This window comes from Scleropages formosus, chromosome 5, assembly GCF_900964775.1.
Source record: "Scleropages formosus chromosome 5, fSclFor1.1, whole genome shotgun sequence".
NCBI lineage: Eukaryota > Metazoa > Chordata > Actinopteri > Osteoglossiformes > Osteoglossidae > Scleropages > Scleropages formosus.
In genome coordinates, this window is record NC_041810.1 from 18,694,082 (window position 1) to 18,709,761 (window position 15,680).

A 15,680-nucleotide genomic window follows, 5' to 3' on the forward strand; every position below is an offset into this window, starting at 1 on the left:
ATTGCAAATTGGGGTGGCTTTTAAATATTTGGTTTTAATTTTTAAAATAGAATCGTTATCACAAGTAGGATTTCGTGTTAAGCCTGATCCGTCGTTAATGACGTATGGCGTGTCTGAGCCATGAAGGAATTATTTCACATCACTTGTGTCTATGTAGGGAAAAAATCATTCACTGTATTATTGTTAAAACATAGTGACCACATCTTTTCAAGTCAAGGACTTTGAGAAACACTTTCTTGCTGTCTGTAGATAATCCAGACAGTTTCTTTAAAAAAAAAAAAAGGTATTTTGTATTTTCTCAGTACTTGGAAGAAGTGGCTCAAGAAGTGGCCTAGTGTTAATCTGAACATATTTAGCCCTCCTTGCTGTACCTTTCATAAATCACTTCCTGCAGCTCTCCTTGCCTTTGGCCCCCCGGGAGCTCTTAGTGGACTTTGAGAACCGCTGGTGGTCACTGACACGGTTCCGGAGAACACAGATGTCATACTTCTGCCGCTTAAGCTGTTCCATGAGCTCAAACTTCTCTGAGTAGAGCTGGTACATCCACTCCCAGAGGTCCCTGGCCTTTTCAGCAAGCTTCTCCTGATTGAGGTGGTCAGTGTTGAGGGGCTTACGTCGTTCCGTCAGAATCTTAGTCTTCTTCTCCCTTTCTGTCAGCTTCCTGCCCGTCTTCTTTTCCACCTTCTGAAGGTAGCCACCAAAAGCCTTGTTGGAGAACACCTTCTTCTTCTTGGCTTCCTCCTCTGCTCGAAGCTTGGCTGCTTCCTCCTCGCGGCGGAGCTTCTCTTCAGCCAGCCGAGTCTGCCGCTCCTTCTCCTGCTTGGCTCGGATGCGCTGCTGCTCAGCCCGGTCAGCTCGCCGACGCTCAATCCTGTTACACAAGGCAACAAGTTCTTCCTCTTCCTTTTCACGGTTCAGAAAGTGCATCTGGATCAGGCTCTGCAGGTCATTGAAATCCTTTTCCATCCGTTTGCGGTGAAGGTCATCAAAGTCCACCTTCTCACCATCTGGGAGCTTAGGTGGGGTAAGGTTGGACATGTATGGCTTAGGCTTTGGTTTGGTTTCTTCTTCTGGTGTCTCCTCTTCCTCCTGCTCATGGGTCTGGCTTTCCTCAGTGACCTCCTCTTGTTCCTCATCTACCTGTTCCTCTTCTCCTTCGTCCTCTATATATTCCTCTTCCACTTCTTCTTCTTCTTCTTCTTCTTCTTCTTCTTCTTCTTCTTCATACTCCTCTATAAGTTCTTCTGTTTCTGACATGTTGGCGGTCTGCGGTTCTGGGTAGGTGAAACCAGAGAAGAGACCAAGAAGATGAACAGAAGGACCTGCACAGTGAAGAAGAACAGGCTCATGGAAGAGTCTGGAGAATTTAAAAGGAGTCTTCCGTCATGTGACCTTTGACAGGAAAAAATTTTCAGACAGATGGAGCTGCGTCTATTTTCTGCCCCCTGGAAGTGGTCTCCCTGAAGACTCCGACTCTTGAGACCCCCCCACAATTCCTTTGTAAGGACTGACAAGAGGAGCTATTTCTGAAAGGGAACAGATGGAAACACACTTGTGCTTCTGTGGCCTGATAGCACAATGATAAATATCAGCATCACTTAAATGGAGAATAATGGAGTGAAATGTCAGAGTGGAAATGGCACAGAAAAAATGTCATCTGTATTGCAGCCATTATTCTGAAATTAAGTATATAATTTATATAAAACAGTTAATTACAACTTTATAATTTTACAGTTTTGGACAGTCTTTTTGTAGGTGGTGCAGCAAAAACCCCAGAAGTGTGAAATATGTCAGTAAAATCTAAATATAGATCCATCCATCCAATTTCAATAACTGCTTGCCCTGAGCAGAACCGCACTGCACTGGAGCCTTGGGCTCAAGGCTGAGGGGTGGGATGCCAGTCCATCCCAGGCTAAATATAGGTATTCAATAAATTTAGACACATTTCTGTTCTAAATAACTCAAGCTGAAGCAGTTGGGTGAAGGTTTAATTTCATCTATTTGTGATTTCTGTTACTTGTAGAAAATGAAGAAAATATGTCTTAAGGAATCATTGTTTCGCTTCACAATTAAAAAGATGTTTCTTGTTTTATCTTACTTTAAATTGATTTAACTGCTTTCTTGAACACTTTGTAAAGTTTAAATTTTTTTAATCTATTCTACAAAACATCTCATTTGATTCCTCACTGTGATGAACATGTGCCATTGTTGTCAGTCAGGTGACATGCTGAGACTGCACCTTCTCATTTTTTTTATCGTACATCTTGTATCCAGAGCTGAGTATACCTAGTTTAGACATTTTTCAAGATCACTTTAGGTTAAGAACCCTCTTGAGAATAATTTAGCAAGGCTTCTCTCTACCTATATAGGCATCCTTATCACTGCCCTCTAATAATGCAGCTGCTATTATTATTGAGTGATTCAATATGTGGGAGAAAAGCATTACAAAGTACAACTTACACACTTTGTCCAACGATATACATTCAGACTCACAGAAACAGTCAGAGAAGCAGAGACTTGAGTTCCTAAATTCTCCCTTTAGCAGTTCTGTTTATCGCCGAATGAATCCATTTGTAAAAAATGTTTCATTCTGTTCCACCTACAGCAATTTGTAGGTCTAGGAATTCTGTTGTTGTGGGAAGTAGACTGTGATGCCTTCTTTGTGGGTTTTTAATGCATTGACTTAATGGGGGGTGGGGGTTGTAATGCCCATATTAACAATAGAGATATACAGTATAATTATCTATCTATCTATCTATCTATCTATCTATCTATATTAACCACTTTTTAAGGGGCTTTGCTGCTATACCAATGAGTACTTTTGCTTTTTTTCCACTTACATTTTTGCTCTGTTTTCTAGACACTTGAAAGGTTTTTCATTTGATTTATTTCTTGTGAATTGGAACTGAAAGTATCTTCTTTTCCTCTGTGTTTTGTTGTACTGTCTCTGAGTTTTATTTAGTATGGGAAAAAGGGACAATAAAAGCTGTAACTCCCCCAGTACCTCCTCACGTCTGATCACTTCCCGGGCTCGATGTCTCCTGTTGTGAAACAGACAGTGAAGTACATCCTCACCCCAGTTTCAAGAATTTACTTTCACAGCAATTGAAATTTGTACCTTACAGTTGGCTTACAAGTGAATTGTTTTGTAGTTATAAGAAGCACTGATATTAATGAATTGTATTCTTTTTTTAGTCTTGGGTCTGGAGGACACACATAACTGTCCATATGTGTCCAAAGTGACATATGTATGGTGTATTTTCTTTATTTCTGTGTATGTTTACAGTTAGGGTTATGAAACTCTCAACACCATGTCATACTTATGGTTTTGTTCATGTTCACAGTAATTGGTCAGACAACTTGCTTGTTCACGTGCTGGTTTTCAGTCAATGCGTAATGTCCCCACAGTGAAGAAAACTGGGCCAAAATGGCAAGAAATGAGGACGCATCATGCTGAGCTTTTTGTATGATTTATTTTTTACTTTTTCTTTTTTATTGTCATATGCTCAAGTGTTTAGTTTTTTATGTTCTTCTATTCATTGTTTCTTCTCACCTTTTCATTTTATCATTTCGCTGTGTTACAAGTGTCCCGGAACATTCACCCACATCTCCAAGACAATAAAATCCTTCTTTTTTTTTCTACTTTCACCAGCGCCTGAGTGTACATCCCAAAATCTTCCTCTTTGCTACGTTGCATTTTATGAAGGAGCTCAAAAATGACATGTTATGCGCCTTACCAGGTCATTAAACTAAGAGTACTGCCTCCTGCAGCTGGGTTAATGACAACCAGCCCAGGTACTGAAATAAGTTTGTCCTTCTTTATATTCCTCTGTGACTGTTTAGCTCTTTGGATGAAAATGTGTCACTTCCTTTGCACTTGGGATACATTATTATATTTCTGATTGATTTAATGGTAATTCAGCCACAAAACTGAAAGCAGTTCTCTGCAACACATTAAGATCCCAAATCAGTGGGTCTAATGTCACTTGATTTTTTGCAACTACAAATTAGTTTTTTTAGCACACAGTTTTATCCAACGTAAATAAAATGTAATTCTTTTAAACAGTATGTGGCTCGGCAGTTAGTGATAGTGCTTCATCTTCTGAGCTGTGGTTTTGGACGCGGGTTAGAATCTGACTCATTCTGCACAGAGTTTGCATGTTTTCCCCATGTTCATGTAGGTTTTCTGCAGGTGCTCTGGTTACCTCTCATTCCAGTCAAAAGACATGTGCTGTAGTGGAGTGCTGACTTGGAACTTGACCATAAGACCTTTTCATTTGGAGAAAACTGATCAAATGACCACTGTATCACCATATCAGATGGAATACACCGTTACATATGAAACAAAATCAATTATGGAATCTCCTGGTAAAGGTACTAAGATTTCACAGACCATCTGTACTTGAAATACGCTCCCTACCTGCATTGAAACAAATAAATGAAAATGTTAAAATTCAGTGTTCACGCAATAAATTGTCTAGCAACAAATACACAATGTATTGTTTATTGGACTGTATTTACTTGACTGTACTTAGATTATATGCAGGCTGCACATATCATATTATTTTTAAACGTGACCACTTAAAGTGTTACACAAACTTTGCTTCAGTGTGGGCCAAATGTCCAGCTATACTGACCCGGTCGTGGTATGATTGTCAAAGGTATGCCAGTGTTCTGCACTGCAAGCACCTGTCAGCACTGAAATCTGAAACCAGTCTGATGCAGTTTTAACCCAGGCCAAAGGGCTTGTACACATTTTTAGTTTCATAATGGAATTAAATTATCTGGTACTGCTGGCAACGATGCTCTTTATAGAAGTTTTACCGTTTCTTCTGAGTAGTCAAAAATGTACAGCCGTGGCCCCTCAGGCAAGTAATTATGATTGCATTTTGGGATGGGGAGAATCCCATAACCGTGTCTTTTCTACCGGGTCTCAGCAACATAACATGACAATGAAAACTAAATAAATAAATAGACAGACATACTGTGTATGTACAAAAGATAGCTCCTGGGATAGGCTCTGGTTTACTGCAATCCTGCTTAGGACAATTGGTTATTGAAACTAAGATAGATAGATAAATAGATTTTTTATAGACCACAAGAACAAAATATTACTACTGAATTAATAAAGCTAAAGGAAATAAAGATACAGGAGTTTCAAGTACATAACTAAGAAGACTCATCTACGATTTAATTGAAGCACAGTTGAACAACTCAGGCTGCGATCATATCTGCCATTTCCAAAGACAGTCTCTATCTGATAAAGACCTGGGAGAAGCACATGGAACATGAACATTTGTAGAACCAGTCGAAGGAACCAGTGAGGATGAAGGTGTAAAAAAAAATGTGGACAGATGTGTATATGTCCTTGCTGAGGTCACTTGCATGCAAGTTATGCATCTACTTCTAAAAAGAATTTGCCTAATTAAAATGGAACGACTCAAAACTGATAAAAACATTAAAATCAAGGTATCCTCTTATTTTATCAATGGTACAGTTTCAGATCCAGGCTGAGACCTCCGGTCATGTAAAAAGTGTTTTACTTTAGTGGCCTGGGATCCCCAGGCCCTGTCTGATGTCAGAAATAGATTAGTAATGTGCAGCTGGCAGGTGGTCTCCTTTTATGATATCTAACCTCTCTCTTGACCCTGGGTGCAGCAGACAGCTGTATCTATCAATAGGTGCACAAGAATGGAGTTATTAGAAGGCTCTATTAATAGCTTCCTTTCCCCTCCTCACTCAGATGCCTGTCTTCACTTAAACAGGTTTAACTGTTATCTGAACCACTTTAACTATCAACATTTAGCACATGTATTTTAGTGACTTGTATACATGCAGTGATTCATTAAATTAATAAAAAGACATGAATGTTCTTTTTTTTTTTCCATATTATTTTTCTGCAAGCAATTGATTTTACAGTGAAAAGGTATCAGATGACAGCAGTAGAGCTGCTTTCATGTGAGTCTGAAATCAAAGAGCAACTTGATCCCCACTGATCTATAATAAAATTCACCAAAAACTGCTGAGGCTGAGAATGTGATTTCTTAACCTTTATGAAACTTTGCTTTTGAGTAAAATATTACAAGCTGTGTGTATGTGGCACAAAAGGAGTTATTCTTATTACATTGTAACTAACCAAAGTATATGTGTCTGAAACTGCTGATAACATAGAAGAATTTGTATTAAAAGGACTTGGCTGGATCTGAATATTTCAGTGACGGTATAATTTAACTCTGTGACGTTGACCGTCTGCTTTTGAATGCTGTACGCTGATCACTGGGGCTATGGGTCAGGTTATGTGACAAAACTGGTGGGGTAAAGCTTTGGTAGGGATCAAGGTTAATTGCTTCACTCAAAAAATATATAAATACACTAGTTAAAAGCAATATAGCATGCTGCATTTCAAATCAGCGCTGTCTTGCCTTAATATTTTTGAACAATGTGCACTTTATATTGCAAAATGTTGTAAATTACAGTCACGTGACTCACTGGTAACTTAATCATAACATGTGGTCTCCAGTGAATGAGGAACAACTGTGAAATCATTTCTGTTGGTGTAACAGTTCAGGCCCTGCACATCACCAAACATAATTCATCATTGGGAGTTCTGCAAATTAAATATTGTTTGTTTTTCTGCTCAGGACATATTTCCAAGTTAAGAGAAATTTTATTCTGATGCATTTGTGTACGCTGAGATCTCACTTGAAACACAAATAGTTGCCTTTGGAATCATTGCTTTATTTATTAAACAATTTAGTCATGCTATAAATGAACTAAATATGTATTTTAATACTGATTATTGCTGCTTCACTCAAGAGACAAATATTTTGGTTTTGTCACTGCCAGCGTAACAGTCACTGTAAAGACTTTTGAAGTGACACCTTTTTACCTATAAAGGCATAATGGAAAAACATTTACTCCATTCAGTTATAAAATTGTTCATGAAAATGAGCAGCAATCCGACTTCTTTTTTTCACAGATGTGTCTAAGTTTTTATTTTGCGGCTTTTACTAGTGGCGACGTAGTGGTAAAAATCACTTTGAATTTACAAACAAATGGAATTGCACACATAGAAGCCAGTGTAATTATAGCCTCATATCTCAATGTATAGCTTGAAATTTGCTCAGTTCTCTGTTCATGGTTAAAAAAAAAAAAAAAAAAGGCAAAACCTCGAACCCCTGCAGCCTCCCCGTGCATTGCAGTGTCAGAGCTGGCCTACTACGTTCACATTTATCCATTTAGCTTTTCTGCAAAGCCACTTACAATATTAAGGTACCTACAGTTATTTATATTCACCTTGGTGATTTTTTCTTGAGCAATTTAGGTTAAGTACCTCCATCAAGGGCACTACCACAGGATGTGGGATTCAAACCTGCAACCTAGAAAGGCAGCTGTTGTAACCGCTACGCCACCTGTAGCGCAGTATAACACAATCCTGCAGTGGCAAAGGGTTTCAGACCCTTGCGGTACTCTTGAGTTGTAGGTGCATGGTGAAGGGTCACAGCCAGGTCTTAAGAACAGGTAAAATTGGCAGTCTGTATTTTTTTTGACTCTGTGCTTTATATCTGCTCTCTAAAGGAAGAAAAAGCAGCGAATGATGCCACCATGATACCTGAATAAATAGGCTATAGTTCAGCTGGAGGTCATGTGAACTGAATGAAGGAACCCCAGTTGGCCACCACAGATAACATGTTGCCTTTCTATTCTCGGCGAATAATGACGGTTATAGAGCTTGTCAGTGACGGTCATTGAAGGAGGTGCGAACCCAGTCCCTCATGTAGAGGACCGCAGTGCAGCTGGGTCGCTGCAGCCCGCTGAGCATGCTTTGTCATCCCGCAGCGACACGCAGCTCAACTCGGGTAGCGAAGACTCTTCTTGGTGAGGGAATGAAGAGATTTGTCTCCCTAATGTCAGGACAAAATGCTGCTGGTTGAGGTGCTTTGCTAGATAGCAGCCAGCTCATAAAAATGCAAAATAAATTTAAAAAAAAAAAAAAAAAAATTTAATTAAAAATAAATAAAATAATGAATAAATAAAAATATAAATAAGTTTTCTTCCTAAGAAACTGCGTTCAAAAAGCATTCTGCTTTAAAAGCACAGGGAAGATCCTCAGGTGACCCTGAGCCCGTGGACAGTATGGAAGAAGACAGGATGCGTCGGTCATCACGCTTTCCTTAGTAACCATTCCCTGTGTGTCTTGCAGATGATTGATCGCTCGTGGTGACAAGTCAAAACCCTTCCTTTGAGCCTCCAGCTCCCATTTTCTTCAAACTTTTATTCCATATGACTTTAACGTTTTGTACATTGAATGTACAGTATATGGATGAGCTCCTGCCATGTCAGCTCCTTGTGTGCGCCAACAGACTTGGCCAAAAAACTCTTATCATCTTGTCCTCATGTCCATGTCAATGAGGGGATCAGCCCACTTTTCCCCCTAATTTTGCTTATGTTTTTACCAGATTTGCCAGTTAACAAATACAGAGACGAACACTATCCAGGATGTGCTGTAAAAATTTAAAGCGCCGAGTGGCAAAACCGCAGCACATTTTTCACATCAGACAGCCTGTGAGAAGTTCCGGAAAGCGTCCCTGCTATCTCGCCGGTCCTTCTGCCTTCCGACGTGCGTGACCTTGTTCTAAGACACCGTGTGAGCCGAGCTCTCCCATCACACCTTGGAGGGACCAGCCTTCACTTCGACGCTCCTTCTTCAACAGCGACTTTCAGGCCCAGCTTCTGCACGGACCCAGCGGTGCTGACACTGTAAATGCCCCCTGTCATTGCAATTTAAGGCTGGCACCGTTTCCCGAAAGCCTTGCAGACAGCTATATGCGTCAAAGGAGGCGGCATTATGAAGCTGGAGGCTTAAAGTAATCAGATTTTCTGTGCTCGGATATTCTCTGAAAAGATGAAAGGTGCTTTGAAACCTCAGCTCATCTGCCGACAAAAGCGACCGTTCTGCTCTTGTCCCTTTACCGCGTTATAGACGCAGGAGCTGGCGACCCGAGCCCGGAGGAAAACACCTTCTCTATTTATTTCCACTGTGGCTATGGAGATTGCAGTGCTGGAAGTTCTGATGGAAGGGCGGGGATTTTGACAGAGGGGAAGGCCCTGCTTCTCCTTCTAAACGCTCTTCTGTCTACACAAGTTTCACATTTTCCTTCTCCCCTTTGCACCCCATGAAGTCGGGGTTACGCTGAAAATTTACAACTGGAAAATGAACCTTGGAAGCAATGAATTATGTGTGTGAGAACTCAAACACACTTGTGTGTTTTTATTTTTTTATTGCGGATGGCCCGCATCATCAGGACAAAACCACTTGCTTTTTTCAAACGGCGCTTTGAAAAAATATGTTCTGCTCTCGGAAAGCAGCAGTAAAAACATCTGTAGATATACAGTATACTTTAACAATTATGGAAATCTCAGTTAAATTTTAAAATGATTTTGTTATTGTTTATTTAAAATTCTTTTAAATATTCGAATATTTTAATTATTGTGAAATTGTTACAATTTTTTCTCATAAAATCATGTATAGGTGAAATTCTAAAATGTCCTTTTTTGTATTTTAATTCTCCTCTTGCTTACGTTTTTATTTCACTATTTTCATGTAAATTCAGAGGTTTTATATACTTCACATTTTTTTAAGTGAATAGTTCAGATACAGGTTACTGGCGACAAGTCGACACAGAGGAGGATAAATACACAGCTAAAAATTAACGGTAACGCATAGTAACTGCTACAAGAGTCAGCGGTTCTTCTATTCGTAAAATCTGTTTTAAAGAATAATTGCTCACTTCCTCAGCTGGACAGCAAAAAATTAGTTTAAGTTGCAGCATTAGATTTATTGGAAAGTCAGAGCTGGTCATACATATTTAAAGTATGTTATCTACATTCATTTTGGCACAGAAATTTAGTCAGTCGCATGCAAATGAGTTTCATTATAGGGAACATCCAATTTGTCGCTAATTGTGACTGGCAAAGAACTTTATAAAGGGGATGGTAATTAGATGGGAGCGATAGGACGGCTTTCGAAGGGAATGAGATGCAGTTTGTTGACTTGCAGAGATGATGGGTTGAAGACCCAGGCTTTGGGCATGTTTGTGCTTTTACCTTATTTGCATAATCACCCAGTCAATTAGTTGGGGAGGAAAAAAACAATATAAATAGAAAAAAAAATGAGTGGTCAATACTCAGCAGTGGTCAGTATTCACCTGTTCTTCCTGAAACAACCCAGGAGGCTTCAGCTCCTGGTTAGTGTTTGTTTTGAGGTTTAATAAAGGAGTGTGAAAAGCACAACAGGGTTGTTTGACATCAGTTTTAATGAGATGTGTGACAGGGAAGCAATCGGGGACACGGCTGAAGGTTGCTTGCCACTCCTGGAGTTCATAAGGAGAGCAGCGGGGAGTGTGTCCTACAGCATGGTCATTAGAACCGTGTGGCTGAAGCATCGGAGTTAGGGCTCGGTTGCTTAGATGCAACTCCGGTTGCAACCATAGTAATGTATATGAACGGGCCTTCGTGGTCTGCAGTAACAGTCATTTTTACTGTATCAGTTCAGGGTAAGTACCTTGATTAGAGGTCCTACAGCAGGAGGTGGGATTTGAACCTGGACCCTTCAAACAGAACACTGCAGCACTTTCCGTTGTTCCGGAGGATGACGCTCGAAAGCATTCATAAGTATTCAAAGCCATATTGTGGCACTAACGTAATTTAAAACTTTCTAGAAGAATTCTAATTCGGTACTGAAAGGCTAATAGAAAACTCAATTAAATAAATGCCATTGTAACGCTGAAAATTGCTCCACCAAGGTAGGCGTCACACTTTTTCATTTAATGCCTGAAGTTTTTTTTTTTTTTTTCCATCTGACCCTTTCCAGCAGAGTCAAGGAACTGAAACAGGTTCTGAAAACATGATGTGCAAATAACAGATCAAATCCTTTTTTTACGCCTACGTTTCCAGTGCTTGGGAGAAAAAATGGTAGAAAAAAGATTTTTGGATCAATTATATTATCCAATAAACATTTTAGAATAAGTATTAGATGACAAAGATGGGGTGGCAGTGGGTTGCCGAGGAGGATTCTGGAAGTTCTTATACCTGTTTTGTGACTGACGAGTGAACACATTCAGGGGTTTTGTCTTCGGTCCTGCAATTTTGTTATTACAAAACTCCAAAATTTATATTAAGAAAATGTGAGTTTCTTGAGCTAATGCAAAACCTGCACATCATCGATGACATCAGTGCTCTCAGATATTGATGTTTACATTCACTTGTATTAATTTAGCTCACGCTTTTCTCCAACACGACACATAATGATTTAGCTTTTTTGCTTGACGTACCGTTGTAACCTTTGTCTATCTCTCTCTGTCAGAGCTGCACATTTATTTTTTATAAATCTTCTTCTACCAAAAAAGGTTCTGAATTTTTTTGGTTCATGCTGAACAATTTTTAAGAGTTTTAACTTCAAATCAGTTCTGATGAAGGCAGCTGGACTGCCAAAATACTGGTGGCTACCTGCAAGAATAAAATGAAATATTTGACCAGAGCTTCACACTCTGGGCGCTTTTATTTACTGCTGCCATTTTTTCCTCTGAAATGTGTCTGTGTTTTACTCCATCCATCCATCTGTCCACTGATCCCCCCCATCAGTGCTGACCAGTTCGTGGGATGCTGTGGACGAGATGGAGGGGTGCAACCTCATTCTGCCATCCTACCGCCATGGTTCCCCATCTCCGGGAGTGATGTACCTGCTCCACACGCCAGACGACACTATGTTTTAGATCCGAGTAAAAGGGCATAGAATGCGGTCACATCTGACACGTTCAGTCTCCTTGCTGTAGATGACAGCAAGACTCTTCTTGAAGAAACTATTCCTATGAATATTGCAGCTCAACCTTCCACACTGGTAAAGTTACAAATGACTCCTTGAACTTGATGGCATTTCTCTGCATACTCTATCATGCCTTGCGTCTGACAGTGTCTTACATTTATAGCACTTTTTCTTTTTAGCCTGACTGGGTCGCTTCACCAGACTGTAATATTAATATTTCATCCATGTTTTATTGTTATTCAGACAAGAGAGCAGTTTCTCTCCAAAGACAGCCAAATGCAATTAAATGCCCAACCTCGTACTGCCCCAGACAGTCAGTTCTGGAATGTTAGCTGTCTTTGCCTGCAATAGATGTATCTTAAGTTTTCACTGTCAAAATCTGTCTCATTTATGCATAAAAATGAACAAAGGTCTGACCTTGAATTTTAGCCGGATGCAATAGTTTTCTACCAGCTTTGAACACTTGTTCTCAAAGAGTGTGTTTACAGCACTTTCAGTACGGTGTATTTTCTAACCTTGATGTGAGATGTTCTTAACTGAGATGCTGTAGGTTAAGCAGACCACATAAACCGTAGCAGTAGTTCCTAACCCTGGTACTGGTGCTTTTTGTTGTTTATATGTTTTCAGGTTACTACAACATTTAGACACTCATTCAATGTAGTGATTATCACAGCTGCGCATATTCAGACTGTCCTGAGCAAAAAGTAGTTAGTACACAGGTTTATACACTTTCGAACACAATTAGGATCTTAAGTCTGTTCATAACATGGGTTTGTCTGCAAATCCAAAGTCAGTTTTACGGCTAATTCACAATCAACAAAAGCTTAGTAAGCACAGTCATCCTTCGGTTTATTTGCTGCTCATGCTTTTTGAAAACCTCTGATAAAGCTGCAATAATCTCACTGCTGATTTAGTTTGGGTGCATTTTGCTGCCAACTAATGGCTGAATGTGGAAATGCATTTTTCCCTCCACCACAAGAAGAAATTTCAGAAAACAGTAAGTGAAGAAAATGCAATTACAACTAAATGAATGATCTGGAAAATGTTAGTACTTTCCAAAATTTGTAACTGGAACATTTGTACTGGACAACCTGCGCAATTCGCTCATATTTTAAACCTACCAATGGCAAGGCTCTGGCTGGGAAGGTAAATGTACATACAGTTGCTCCTTAACTTACGATGGTTTGACTTACAATTTTTCGACTTTATGATGGTGAGCTGGTGATAGACATTAAGTAGAAACCGTACTTCGAATTATGAATTTTGATTTTTTCCCGGGCAAGCAATATGTGGTGCGATACTTTCTCATGATGCTGGGCAGCAGCAGCGATTCGCGTCTCCCAGTCTGTCATGTGATTATGTTTTATGCATCCATAATGTCACAGAAATTCCCATGTGTGTCTCCTGCTACTCATGAGAAGAAGAAGACGGCAATTACTCTTGAGGAGAAACTCAAGATAATTGCCAAGCATGAAGGCGGCAAGCCTGTAATGGCCATCATGCGTATGCTAGGCTATGATGGTAGGTTAGGCGTATTAAATGCATTTTTGACTTATGATGTATTTTGTAGAACGTAACCTCCTCGTAAGTTGGGGACCACATGTATGTTTAGTTCCAAACTTTGAGACACAATTCTTCACCTAGCTTATTTAATTATAATTCTAATTAATTATATCAGGGAAACAGTAATTGAATATTCTGGAACAATACTGTATTCACTCCTTTCGATCACATATTCAGTCATTAATTAGCCTGGGAAGACAGTTTGTGTTGTATTTTTAAACAGATCCCAAAAGGGCAAATTGCAGTCCCATCACAACAAGCAGCTCATTTATACACAGAATTCAGTTATTCTGAAACAGACAGATGAACATGGGAGGACAGAGTCACGAGGGAGATGGGAAGTGTGCCATTTATTCGTGTGAAGGAAATTGTCAGATCGAAGGGGAACTGAGATGAAATGGCAGGGAGCCACATCACAGTAAGTGTAAACCTTCAGACCATCACTGCTATATATTTGCACTGTCGCAGGGGCTTTTACAGGGCATTCAGTGCTGAGAATTGTGTTATTTCATGCTGCACATGAAGAGTCCAGCTGACAAGACTGTGCAGATTCACAAAAGCTTTAATAAAATTTAGACTTTTCCACATCTTTCATAATATCATTGTTGAATCTTTTTCATAAGAAATGAAGAACTAAAGTCAAATCAGTTGTCAAGTCTCTATGTACTGTTACAACACATACATGTCTTGTATACAGAAATGGAGATGTTAGCGATGAAGAGTCAGTCTCGAAACGGAGATCTGAGACACTTTTATTATTTTGTTCCCTTTCATGTACAACACCTGAGCACATTTTTTCATAACGATACTCAATGCATTTCACTTAAATGTTCATTGAAAGACAACGATTACATTTGCATTTATTCATTTAGCTTTTGTTCAAAGCGACCTACAGTTATTATTTGGCTAGCGTTTAGCTGACACCTTTATCCAAGGCAGCTGGCAGTGGTAGATGTACCATAGTAGTTTCCCTACACTTGTTCCCCTCTTTATATAGCCATGCTACATAATACACACACTCTCACAGAGTCACTCAGTAAGGGATGTTCAGATTGCCCAGGTCACATGTTTAATGGATGTGAAGCTCCTCTGATGGTGACATCTGTCCGACATTGATTCTAATGGTGCTGCTACATGTTGAGCCACCGGAGGAAAAAATGAACACAGACTTGTTTTAGTTAATTGTTGGCCTCTCCATGCCACCAGCCCCTTTTCCCCTCCGGTCCAACTCCAGGGTGTCTCCAACAAGGGTCTGTCAGTCTCCCGTGAATCTTTCAGGAGGGAAAAGACACTGAAGTAGTGACCATGGCGTGTCCATGTCTGTACATTAGACTGTTTTTCTGGAAGCCTTGGCCAAAAGCACAGAAAGGTAGTTAGGCCAGGAAACGAGTAGCTATGGAAGCAAATTTCAAAGTAGTGTCTAGCAACTGGCAGCAACCAGGAGAACAACAACTTGGGCAATAAAAAAGCTGTCAGCTGTTTGCTGATGATTCTCTTTCATTGACAAAAAATGTTGAACTCAGTTTCCCCGAAATATAATACATGCTTTATATTTACTAGCAGTGTTTCAAGTTACCTTTCCCTACAGTGATTATTAACTAAACTGAGTAGGGTTAGGGTTAGGGTTTTAGTGCTAAAAACAAACAGTTCTGTAAATCCCTTATAATTGCTGAATTACAATTCTGCATGGATGTTTTTGTATGGTTAACTTCGAAATGAACAAACTGCATTTTATGTTAACCACTGTTTTCAAAATCATGCAACAATAACATCCAAAACTATTTTGAAAATGTAATATTTACTTCAGTATGTTTCATAGTACATCTTAACAGTTCTTTTTAAGCAAAGATGCAGCAGACTTTTCTACATTTCCATGACTAAAGCAATGTCAGAAAGAGAGCAGCTAATGTGACAAGATAAAAGAAGCGTCCTTGAATAAATAAATCATTAAAACCTTATTTGATGCTCAGTCCGGTTAAGTGTTCTGCGCAGATAGTGTTTTTATCCCCTCCGGGTAATTGTTGTACATAAAGCCCCAAAACAATCTATTAAACTACTTCTGAAAAAAGCCACACACCAACAGGTCTGTAAATTGCTGATGCGTGTCTGGTCCACAGTTGCATTTCTTGTACACGCCAGTGACATCTGCTGCTCTATAGGCATGAAGTGTGTGTAATGGGCAGTTTATTTATGCCCCGACTCACTACACACAACTACTCTTTTGAGTTATACTGAAAAAAACACAAAAAATTGAGCTGAGCCTCTTCTATTAGAGCTTAGCTGCAGAGAGGTT

At 39.6% G+C, this 15,680-nt stretch overlaps 1 protein-coding gene across 1 annotated transcript; it reads right to left on the minus strand.

Moving 5' to 3' along the window:
• Positions 1-381: 381 nt before the first annotated feature.
• Positions 382-1,366, minus strand: LOC108935946 (troponin T, cardiac muscle isoforms). The gene has a single exon (XM_074559692.1). It carries the CDS (start codon positions 1,255-1,257, stop codon positions 382-384), a length of 876 nt encoding a protein of 291 aa, XP_074415793.1. The 5' UTR covers positions 1,258-1,366.
• Positions 1,367-15,680: the final 14,314 nt, after the last annotated feature.

Bases quoted from the DNA above. Each gene is read 5' to 3' on its own strand.
- LOC108935946 (XM_074559692.1), bottom strand. From the start codon at position 1,257: ATGTCAGAAACAGAAGAACTTATAGAGGAGTATGAAGAAGAAGAAGAA.